The sequence below is a fragment of the Haliotis cracherodii genome, unplaced genomic scaffold (assembly GCF_022045235.1).
Source record: "Haliotis cracherodii isolate W230 unplaced genomic scaffold, xgHalCrac1.p SCAF_2, whole genome shotgun sequence".
NCBI classification, from domain to species: Eukaryota; Metazoa; Mollusca; class Gastropoda; order Lepetellida; family Haliotidae; genus Haliotis; species Haliotis cracherodii.
The window spans coordinates 16,338,777-16,351,795 of NW_027266275.1; the positions used below are offsets into that span (position 1 = coordinate 16,338,777).

Consider the following 13,019-nt stretch of genomic DNA (forward strand, 5'->3'; position numbering starts at 1 on the left):
GGGATGTTGCCTGTAGGCTGATAGCTACTGTGTACGGCACAGTATCAATATAATGAATGCACGCATGGGGATTACAATGGTTTTGTTAATTTTCAATTTATTTGGAAACACTGCAATCTCATCAAAATCAGATCTTAGTTCGCGCTACCGCTAAACAAAGATCTGAGGACATCCCATTAGGGGTCACGTCAGAACGACCTTTCATCCGACCAATCAGAGCATCGCTTACCAGATTATGAAAGTGACAGTTGGAATGTGATTTCTAATCATTTAACCTCGTAAACTTTAACTCCGAACAATATTTAACAACTGAATCCATACAATCTAGGCCATCTATTAGCCATTCCAGAAAGTTCTTTTGTTCAGGTTTCAAATTTGTAATCGAGAATTTGTCAAAATATGTTTTGAAGCGTAGTCACCACTTTGAAATTAGTGCCGTAAAGCACGAGAAAGCTGCCTTCTGATTGGTCACTCCATTGGTCGGTCAAAGTTCGCGCAAGGTCGGTCTGACGCGACACGTAATGGGATGTCCTCAGATCTTTGTTTAGCGGTAGCGAGAACTAAGATGTGATTTTAATGAGATTGGAAATACTGCAAAGTGTTTCTTTCTATAATATTTTCTTTAATATTTTGTCATTCTTGTGTAAGAAACATGGTTATTTATTTATATACATACATATATGCATATATTGTCATATACAGTGAAACTCTACATTTTCTCATTGTATGTGTTAAGATGATGTAGCATTTTAGTCCCAACAGGGGCGGTGGGGTAGCCTTGTGGTTAAGCGTTCGCTTGTCACGCCAGTTAGATTCCCCACATGGGTACTATGTGTGAAGCCCATTTCTGGTGTCACCTGCTGTGATATTGGTGGAATATTGCTAAAAGCAGTGTAGAAACATACTCACAGTAGGCCCAACAGAATCCATTCTAAGGTTAGACAAGATAATTTCACTGCACATATAAATCCACTTGAGGTTGCATACAAACAGTTAAAGAGTTAAAAGCTATTGTTCCTAAAATACAATATGACTTTATTAATTATCATAATGATAATATATTTAGTGTACCAAATAATGACACTCAGGTTTCGAATTTCACATTTTGAACACCCTGTGGAGTGTGAGGTTTTTGATACAGGATTTTTATGATTTACTTACGTTATGTATAACTTGACATACATTTGATGGTGCCTTGGATTCTGATTATAAAGCAAAACATTACGAATACTACTCCAAAATGGTGTTTTAGATGAGCATCTAAAACGCTGCTTTCATAATGGAGTTGAAACATGTTCATTATTTGCTAAAAAAACAATAATAAATGGCTTTTTTAGATGGCTTTGTGGAAATGTTATTCATATTTTTGTATGGGGTGGAAAACACACACACCTTAAGGAAGAGAATTTATGGATGTCAACTTTTTTATTTCTATGAGGAACACAATGTTTGGGAGTTATATACTTACGCCTTCATCAGGTGAAGCTCCATAACATTACGTCCTTCATAATAAAAAAGTTGACATCCAGAAATTCACTTCCTTATGTGTATCACTTCAAGCATTAGAAATTAGCACTAGTCCTATAGTCCTTGCCAAACTACCCAACGGTAAAGGTATCATAAGGACTAGTAGAAATTTGCCCTTTTTAAGGGTTTTGCCATATGTTATCATTATAAGGACTAAGGACTAGTGGACGAAAACTGTTAGTTTCTAACCCTGACTTCTAAATGCCTTTCAAAGACTTACACAAATGAAAGTAACACTAAACAGGTACCCTTAAATTAGTATGATTGTTTCATCTTGATAAACAAAATGTGTATGTTTTTTATTGGATTTGGCTCAGAAACTATCCTAAAAATAGTCACAAGGTCTCAAGAATGTAAATAACAGAACTGCTGCAATGTGTTCAAAACATCTTAAAAATTTCAAATCAAGTAGCAGTAAAAACAAGCCCTAGGCTGAAGGTATGCGGGCAATGTTAAAGTGATTCTGTTACTGTAGGTGGTGCTGAAGCAACGCGACGCCACCGTACACACTGAAGTGCATGTAACAAGTTTAAAGCTTTTCCGTGTTCTACACGTTCGGTTTGATGTATTGTAGAAATCAAGGCTTTGATAACCCTATAGGATGAAGATTTAACAACTTCTACCTCATTTCATCTTGCACGTTTGCAGCACCGTAATTAGCGATCAATTGTCAGAGAATGGTGGGATGTATCGGTATTTTGAAGCATGGGAATATTGATTTACTGTTTTTATTTCATTAGGAACTTGCCTGAGTTTTATTTAACACAGAACACAATGTAGAACTTAATCAAAAATAGTTTTTAATTTTATGCTGAAAAAGCACTGGAGCAGGGTTATTTCATGCCTAGATGGGTCAATAGATAATATCATCATGGCGGAAATTGCTGCAAGTGCGATCTCTTAGAGACAGGAAGTAGGCACTGTGAGATTGCGGTGGTTGACCACAGGAATCCACCACCACAGTGCAGTGTGGAATGTTCTGTCAGTCCTGTGTGTGTCAGGACACCCACCTGTAACGACCTTGGATCGGCCCACACACTCACCAGGACATAGCAGAGTGGGCTAGTTCACTCACAATTAGGGAAGGGCAGAGACAAATGATGTTTGGTGGTTGTATTGTAAATGAATAAATAAAGAATTAGCATGACAAAATGGGAAAGGCAGAAACAAAATGATTTTTTTAATAATGTAAGAAAATGAATTATGTTTGATGATTGATTGAGTGAGTAAATGAGTGAGTATGGTTGCTTGTAGCAATACTCCAACATTTGTTTGTTGTTTAGCACTGTACTCAGCAATATTCCAGCTATATGACGGTGGTCTGTAAATAATCGAGTTTGGGCCAGAAAATCCAGTGATTGACTGAATGAGCATCGATCCACACAATTGGGTACAATGACGTGCATCAACCAAGTCAGTCAGCCTGACGTTCCAATCCTGTTAGTTGCCTCTTACGACAACTATAGTAGCCTTTTACGACAAGCATAGTCGCCTTTTACGGCATGCATTAGCATGGGTTGTTGAAGAGTGAGTTTTACATGTTGTTTGAAATCCAACCCAGGTCTTTGGCATGATGAGCCAACACTTCTACCACTGGACTACCTGGCCCCTTACTCAGAGATGAACAAATATACAAATAAAGAAGCGGAACAATGTTAATAGCTAGCAGATATGTCTATATGGTAGCCATCACTTGATCAATAAAATTAAATCCAAATTAATTTTTGAATAAAGTGAAAAGTTAATAGTTAAACAGATCTTTTAAATTCTAAACAACCAAGACAATTCCAGTAATGCCCAACAATGATGTAGGGAGTGACATTGTACAAGCAGGAAGTTCTAGATTCATGTACATGACATATGTTTTCACGTAGACTGAGTCGTTTATTTATCATGAGTGTAATGAATATATTATTTGTTTCAGGCGTCACGGAAAGTGTCAAAATGCGGATACTTGTTTGTGTCTCCCGGCTTCGACTTCAACAACCCCCTTGACAGAACTAGGGTAAGTCGCTTCACAAATCTTTACCCACATAAACAAATGTGTGTTACCTACAGGAATAATGGCTTTGTCTCACGGGTGTCAGGTCATGTTTATTACCTGTTTTTGTGGCTTGTATCCTCAATAAGGTATCCCAACTGGGATTGGCTGCTGTTGGTCATTTTATGTGAGGAATAGATTTAAAGAACACTGTCAAGATCGACAGTCCTTATTTTCGTTGTGAATAAAGTGGGAAAAAAACAATTGTTAGTTTAATATTCTCCGACAGTTGCTACTGATAAACTTAGATTGTTGGTATGTTATTGACTTTTAGGGTTTTTAGGTTTTGTAAAATATTTTAAGATTGGTTTGGGGAAAATGTTGATAATTCTAAAATAGTCTATCAAAGGGATGGAGAGTAACAGAAATGTGTGTGAATAACAACACAAATGAAAACGTAACTGAGATTACTGTAAGCATTTGTTGAACGTATGTTGAAGAAAACATTGGAAGAAATGCTGACAATGCGGAAATTCAGTTGGAAAATCTATCCCAAATTGTCAATATGATTCAGAGCATTTTGACATAGATACATCATGTTTTGTAAGATGAGATCACTAACACAACATTCAGGTTATGAGGGCAGAGTGCCTGGCCAATGCTGTCCATCCATGAGAGTAGTTTACAAACAATTGTGAACTTGTTAAAGTTCTGTCATGTCTGTTTTTGATTATGTCGAATCTATTGCACAGCACCAAAAAACATGATGCTATTTTGTACTCAGAGAAACAGGAACCATGTTTTCCTTATTAAAGTTCACTCCATATGTTCCACAAACCAATATTATTTTATACCACACGACCAGCTTAACAACTGTGTGCTGACGGATAAACTCCTCAAGTCGATGATAAACAGTTGGCAATGTTATCTGGCACGATTAACTGTCTGACATGCAGATGTGCCTTGTAGATCTACATGGTAGCAGTTCTTCACAAGGCTGCAGTCTATATGGCTCACTGACTGCTCTATGTAGTGGAGAGATAAACCTTATATTCCTTGGTGCTATGCTTCTTGGATGTTACTGAGTATCACTGTAGGGGTAAAGAGATAAATGGGAACATTATGGGATGTTCTCCTCACACCAACTGTTTAGATACACTTTGTCCCCTTCCGTTCTATGATAACCGTCCTATGATAAACGTAAGTCTGTGTTCCAAGTTACTATGCTCATAGACCTTTGAGTTATCTCTTTGCTACGATTAGCGTATGTCAGTGTTGAGAGTTACGGCATTGCCCTATGGTCACTTGGAACAGAGCTGTATTGGGGCTAGCCCTTTCAGACACTTCAGTGCATTGTTGATATGACGATCATAGCTCTCACATTACTTGTCCCATTGGTAATGCTACTGCTATCATTTTGTAATTCATATTCTTTAACCTGAAGTTAGTAAATAGAGTTGCGGAGAGTAGTTTGATGGCTGACCACTTTTCATGTTTTGGCAGTTTGACTCCTTTGAGTTTCTAGGGCTTCGGTCCTACCCCACACTGTAGTACACATTGTGTCTCCTTGGGCAAGACACATGCCTCTGTTGAACCAGCAATGAAGGGTACCTAACAGGATGAGATGGCAATGTGACTGTTAATCCTAGGCAGATTAGGTTTTGTACTCACCAGGGTGTTGAGAATGAAAATCAAGAGCACACTGGTCCTTTGACTGGGGTAATAGTGCAACGCTTTGTGCGTGCTTTGGGGTGCAAGTTTGGTGCGTATAAATATGAATATTATTATTTTTTTGTTCACAGAGTTAAAACATTGCAAAGGTTAAATGATCCAGTTCACAAAACATTCTTATATAAAGCTTCTAAAATTAGTAATTCTACAAAACTTCTACCCCTATTACATATCTGCCAAAAATCCTGTATTTTGGCTTCAATCACACTAACTAAAATTATTTTCGGGACATCAGCAATGGTGGCCCAGTCATCTAAGGAACCACAATTCACTCAATGGAATGAATGCAAACCCCTTCTTTTTTCAACGGGAAAGAGAGATAAAAACATTGAGATATTAAAAGTACCTATGGTACCTTAAATACGCTGAATATTTACCAGCAGACATCCTCTATGATATAAGATATACGTGCCCTCCACTTCTTCCAAAACATACTCTAGATACATGTTTGCATATATTTATCTGTGACTTCAAGGTCCATTCTTTTACTAGACGACTGCCTTCGTGGTCTGGTGGTAGAGCGTCCGCCCGGAGAGTGGAAGGTCCGGGGTTCGATCCCCAGACGTGTCATACCAAAAGATGGTACTTGTTGTTACCCTGTCTGGCGCTCGGCATTAAGGGGCTAAAACAAGGACTGGTCGGCTTGGCGTCAGTATACTGTGTCTGAGTGGAGTATTCATGTTCAATTGCGACATGGTATCTCAGTTGGCTAGCAGTATAAATCGGCATCAGTCCAGACTAGTACGTGCAGGCACGTTGCTATGTAAGTGCAATATTCTTGGATGCAACGTTAAACCCTATTTCACCTCACTTTTACAAGAGCTAAAATCCAGCTTAAAACATCACTGTAGTTTGTATGTTGAAATACATACTTCTTCATCTTTTGACACAAGATCTAACACAAGACTATAGATTGTCTTTGGTATAAATTTTCCATTTCTCGTTTAACTTGTTTAGATGCTGTATGTTTTCTGATCAGAATGAAGTGCTGCCATCTTTCTGAAATGTTTACATGCAGCATGTCACATCGGCTTTAGTAATCTTGCTTATGTTTTCAGAGTAGAAGTGTTGAAAGGGAGATACTGCTGTATCGTGAGTCTCCATGATGTAAATGGACACTGTCAGAATGTTATGTTTATCATAAACAAGTGTTTCACAGACATCATCTACCTGTTGAATTGTTTGATAGACATTACTTAGAAGTTGACGGATGACAAAGTAGACACAATTTATGTATAACAGCTTCTTGACTTACTATAAAGGACTTTACAGTGATTAAAGAAGTTGTTATCATAAATTGTGTCTACTTTGACTATCTGTTGACAAGTACAATTGGCAGGCTTACTTTCTACAATATTTCAAATAAAATGACAAAATTACAGTAGATTAAGTCTGTGAAAACACCATCTCCTCGACCTGCTGAAATAACTCTAACATAGATGTACAATGTAAGCATGATTTGATATACTTTTGTCAACTGAAGAAAACAACATGTGGAAAAATTAAATGTTTTGGGATTTTTTGTGCGTGTGTATGAGACTGATGGATAGAGAAATTATTGTGGAAAACAATCAACTGTATTTGCAGCTTCTAATTTGAAGGTGTGTGTACATGCTCTAGGACCTCAATTTTTATATGCAGAGTTGCATCCCTTAGCCATGCCAGAATCTGCTTATGTCAGCTATCCCAATTGATTATGATCCTTTGCCTATCAGCAGTAAATGAACCATAATTGCATTCTATATGGTTTGTAAAAATCTTGAAACTTATTAGACCTGCTTGCCTCACTAGGGTTTCACTTGACCCAAGAATCCTGCTTTTTTACACTTTTTTAAAGATATGTATAGTTGTATATTCAGTTCCATGTCATCAACACAACATCACAAAGAAAGGATAGTAATTGATTGTAAAGCTTGTGTGATATATTACAGTCCCAATGGTCATTAAATAATAATTTCCTTTGAAATAGAAACATTTTAAGGCATCAAAATATCACATCAAAACAATTTCTAAACTTTGGTCTGTCGGTCAGTAGATGAAACGTGGTGTAGTGCTTGAACTGATATTCACATCATATACTTCACTGCTGTTTATGTAATAGCAAAAACACATTGCATTTTAGCTTTTTTAGCTTTAAAAAAAGAAGTCATTACTCTTTTTTCTCAAAACAAAAAAATAGTGAGTCATGAAATACCTTAGCAAGGACAGTAACATAGCTGAAGTCAGGTTTCTTTTTAACTCTTTAGATATAGAGATATAGATATATTTATCAACAGACAATTAGCTTTACATGGCATAATCAATATTTGCTGTTGATTCATAGACACATGCTTATGATTTAGTCGGAATTTTACCATGGGTTATAGAAATGCATTTTGAAAAATATTTGTTTGGCACTTGTCTGAATATTTAAGAACCCATACCATTGCCTCATAACCTGATAACAATAGTCGGGCATGAGAGGGTGACTTTTATTGTGAAAGCAAATTTAACAGAATTGTCAGGTATGTGTATCAGTTTTATAAATTTTTTGTCTTTCTTGAAAAAGCTGTCTGCAAATAAAAGTGACAAAAACAATTAAAATTTCCCCAATCATGAGAAGTCTACTCAAGCAGAGTCCAGCATATGCTTCCGTATATCGTAAGCATGTGGTCACGAATCACTGCCCCATCCGTAGCACCCATCACACATGCAAATTAATTTCCCCCTGAGACTTCATGTAATAACCTCCTGCAGTAAGCAGTTATGCCCATCATGTTGGAAATGCTGCTTTGAGATAAATATGGTGAATCCATCTCAAGTTATACCTTCACAGATGTGGCTTCACACCTCTCTCTCTCCTCAACCCCCCCCCCCCCCCCCCCCAACACACACACACACACACACACCCCACCCCCACACCCCACCCACCCCACCCCCACACCCCACACCCCACCCACCCCACCCCCACACCCCACATCCCACACCCCACCCCCACACCCCACACACCCCACCACCACCACCACCTCTGTTTTAATTATATTTATGGGTGTATCATACTCATCAGGTTCAGGATATTGGCTCAGACAAATATTTTCTGAAGCCATTTCTTGTTTTGCCAATAGATACTAACAGTGGTCATGTCCTGCTAACTATCTGTCTTGTCTCTGACTATCTGCAAATGAAACGTATAGAAAGTTGGCCACCCCTTGTGAATATGACGTGTCTGACATATGACAAGGGTAATGATAACGCTTGGCATTAGCTTCCTGACATTAATTATTCAAACAGCATCTCTTCTGGAAAAATAAACTAGTTTCACCTTTGAAATTTGTGTTTCATAATGTTGACATGAATATTTCATAAATGTAGCATTATTTCTGGAAAAGGAAGACATACCAATTGTTTTATTTTGCCTTCTCAATGCATGTAAGATGACAATGATGATATTGTGAGGTTGAGTGAAGTGATCGTTTATGTATCTTTCACACATCTTCTAGTTTAATTGTTTTTTGGTAAAAGAGTGCTGTTATTATATATGCTCAACAACCCAATCAGAAATGAAATCGGGCAAAGATAATATTGCTTGTTGTAGCAGCCGGTTCAGACTTGGTTGATGACTCGGCCTCATGATATAGATCATGGGATTGTCTGGTTCAGACTTGGATGATGGCTTGGCCTCATGATATAGATCATGGGATTGTCTGGTTCAGACATGGATGATGGCTTGGCCTCATGATATAGATCATGGGATTGTCTGGTTCTGACTTGGTTGATGGCTTAGCCTCACGATAAAGATCATGGGATCGTCTGGGTCTGACTTGGATGATGGCTTAGCCTCATGATATAGATCATGGGATTGTCTGGTTCTGACTTGGTTGATGGCTTAGCCTCACGATAAAGATCATGGGATCGTCTGGGTCTGACTTGGATGATGGCTTAGCCTCATGATATAGATCATGGGATTGTCTGGTTCAGACTTGGATGATGGCTTGGCCTCATGATATAGATCATGGGATTGTCTGGTTCAGACATGGATGATGGCTTGGCCTCATGATATAGATCATGGGATTGTCTAGTTCAGACATGGATGATGGTTTGGCCTCATGATATAGATCATGGGATTGTCTAGTTCAGACATGGATGATGGCTTGGCCTCATGATATAGATCATGGGATTGTCTAGTTCAGACTTGGATGATGGCTTTGCCTCATGATATAGATCATGGGATTGTCTAGTTCAGACATGGATGATGGCTTGGCCTCATGATATAGATCATGGGATTGTCTGGTTCAGACTTGGTTGATGACTCGGCCTCATGATATAGATCATGGGATTGTCTGGTTCAGACTTGGTTGATGGCTTTGCCTCATGATATAGATCATGGGATTGTCTAGTTCAGACATGGATGATGGCTTGGCCTCATGATATAGATCATGGGATTGTCTAGTTCAGACATGGATGATGGCTTGGCCTCATGATATAGATCATGGGATTGTCTGGTTCAGACTTGGTTGATGGCTTTGCCTCACGATAAAGATCATGGGATTGTCTGGTTCAGATTTGGATGATGGCTTGGCCTCATGATATAGATCATGGGATTGTCTGGTCCAGACTTGATCATTTACAGTCAGCTGTCATATAGCTGGAATATTAAAACTTACTCGCATTCAAACTCAAGTGGAACTAACAACACAATGAGTCAAGTACATCATCAATTGTTTCCTGTTTTAGTGGATGTTTATATGAAGGACATCCGTTATCTACTTGAAATTCTCATCTGTCAGAAAGTGATTATTGGTGACCATACATCTGTACTTCGCAGGAAGTAGCTAGCAATTCTTCCTGTTTGATGGCATCTTGCCGCTCTGAAACATGGTTGTAAAAAATGTTGCACTGATTTGAACAGATGATGTTTGCCATGCTCAGGTGCATTTCTACATCAAATGTAATTGGCAGCAGGTTTTTCAGGATAAATAGATTTAAGATTAGAACCGAATGGGATGTTCTGGATAGACTTTTCAGTGTTACATATCTTATGAAACATGTTTGGATAGACGATTTGAACACAGTAGATCAATCATTCATGAATTCATCTGTTGTTAATGGTGCTTTTAGCATGGGATAAAAAAGTATATAAAGGATAATTGTTTTTCTATCTGAAATGAAATAAGTATGGTGTAGCATTGATCGCATGCTTTCCCTCACAGGTTTTTCTAGCCCAGCATTGTCCAAACTTGATTATTTATAGCACAACATCATTTAACCACAATATTGTTGTTGTGGTGTAGTGGATCGAGCGTCGGCCTGAAGATTGGTAGGTTCCTCAGGCCATGTCATAACAAGAAATTACAAGACGGCACTTGTTACCCAACATTGGTGGGATAAAACAAGGACTGGATTCAGTTTGGAATCAGTGATAATGTTAATGTGGCAAGTGGGGTATCCATGTGAAACTGAGGCATAATATCTCAGCTGGCTTATTGAACACTGTTAATCTGGCATAAGCTCCGATCAGTACAAGCAGACAACACACATTTTATCATGCCCATTGAAAGTGAAAAAATTGTTGTTTGTTTGTTGTTTAACGCAGCACTCATCAATATTCCAGCTACATGATGGTGATCTGTATATAATTAAATATGGACCAGACAATCCAGTGATTGACACCCCAAGTATTAATTGACACAACTGGGACTTGATGACATGCATGAACCAAGTCCGGGAACCTGACCCCCAATTTCTGTTAGTTGCCTCTTTTAACAAGCATGGGTTGCTAAGACTGATTCTAACCTGAACTTGAAAGCAATGTTAAACCCCATTTCATCTCACTGCCTTTTCCGAGTAAGCTGATTCTTATTTATTTCCACAAATATTTTGTCATTTTGAACTTTGACTCAAACCATGCTCTCATGAAATTGTGAAATTACTTTCTGAACATTTCTCCCTCCTGTAAGTCACATTTACATCTCTTTTCTCATACCACCAGTCTGTCATGGACACTTCTGTTGAGATGACCATCAACAATATGTTAGAATATTTATATAAGCAATAAAAATTCCAATCAAGCATTCATCTTACTAGGAACATACTGATCATTCCATTACTATGAGGTTGCTATGCTAACTGACATGATTTCATGCTTGTGTAGGTGGATGGTTTAGAAATACTTGAGTTAATAGCCTGAAGTGTGCATCATTTATCTTGAATTATGGCAAAGTTTCAACGATAGAATAGATGCCATGAGGCAGTGCCTGACCTATTGTCCTCACCTTTTTGCTCAGCTCAGATGGTAGAGATAGTCAGCCCTGGGTTCCCCTGACCCTATTACAGTTTGCCCCGATTATGTTTCTAGGTTTGTCAGCACCATACCCGTGCTCGTGGGTTTCACCGAGGTGTTAAACGTCTGAGACCTGCATCACTTCGGGCTTTCCTCCCACATTAAGCTGACACACCGCGATATAACTGGAATACTGTTAAAAGTGGCGTTAAACCCAACTCACTCACTCACTCTGACCTTACTACTTTGTAGCTAGTCTGTCACATAGACCCTGGAGAATACGTTAAAAAAAGGGTCCATGTCAAGTCCAGTATGATTTGGCAAGTCTAGATTGCCTCAGCTCTGAAATTAAGGATGGTTCTGGGGTTTTTTTTTCGGTTATTTTTATTTTGTTTTATTTTGTCGATATATATGTTAAATAAGATAAAACATTGTAGGGACTGAATGTCAGTCTACTTTGTAGCATGCACTGGGGCTAACACTCTCATGATTTCTTCCTGGCTGTTAGTGCTGCCTGAGAAACTTAAGTAAACATTATTAGTATTAATTTTTCATGAAAATGTTACTCTGATTATTTTTGTTTTTTTTTATTCAAGAAAACAAGAATTCTTACATCACAGTGAAGTTGTTTTGATTGGTTTGGTTTGTTTGTTGTTTGATGCTGCTCTTGGCAATATTCCAGCTATATGATGGTGGTCTGTAAATAATCGTGTCTGGACCAGACAATCCAGTGGTTGACATCATGAGCATCAATCCACGCAAATGGGATTGATGACATGCATCAACCAAGTCAGCGAGACTGACCACCCAGTCCCGTTAGTCGACTCTTACGACAAGCTGTTTTGAGGTGTTACGGTAATATGAATATAGGTGAGAGCCAATAAGTTACATGTAAACAGGAACAGGGTAAATTGTACTGATACAAATTTTATGTAGTTAGTTAATTAGTATGTTTTGATACTGTGAGGTGAATTTGAATTTGCTTTAGACTTGCCTTTGCATGTATTTGGGATGGTGGGGCAGGATATGCTCACCTTTTCGCGAAAACACCTGATATCATCACTATTTGAAAGTGATGTGGTCGGAATCGTACAATGGACTCAACTTCTAGTTGCGGTTTCTTTTGTTTATTGAAAAGTTTTTTCTCTCTCTTATTTAACTTCCGAACATAAACAGGTTCAAGATACAAGTTCACGTCTAACTATCAAGTGCCAAATAATACAACTGAGGTTAACATTTTTTCATAACAATTAACATACCATTAAGGATATTAATAGGCTTATTGTCACGACCCCACAGGATGTTATTAAGTTATTTCCCCAGTCAGTAACACCATATATTACAGCTGACAGGCAGTAAATGTACAACAGTGCATATTTCAACAGCTGATGTATATAACCAGAGACACACATTCTCTTGGCAAGTTCCCATTTGTTTTCCTACCTGCTTTCCATTTATAATTCATTACATAATAGTCTAAGTAGGGAGGGACACACGGTCTTGGTACTTGCCAACATAACC

The 13,019-nt window shown here is 38.2% G+C and overlaps 1 protein-coding gene across 7 annotated transcripts in view; it reads left to right on the forward strand.

Annotated features, from left to right (window-relative positions):
• LOC139469879 (early endosome antigen 1-like) overlaps positions 1-13,019 on the forward strand; it is a 129,242-nt gene that overhangs the window by 38,913 nt on the left and 77,310 nt on the right. For all 7 annotated transcript variants that reach the window (XM_071252199.1, XM_071252194.1, XM_071252196.1 and 4 more), the window contains exon 2: positions 3,452-3,532. Coding sequence is in view for 6 of the 7 variants with exons in the window: in XM_071252194.1 (XP_071108295.1) it covers positions 3,452-3,532 (81 nt within the window). In the remaining variant the exon portion in view is untranslated. The remainder of the gene's footprint in view (positions 1-3,451; positions 3,533-13,019) is intronic.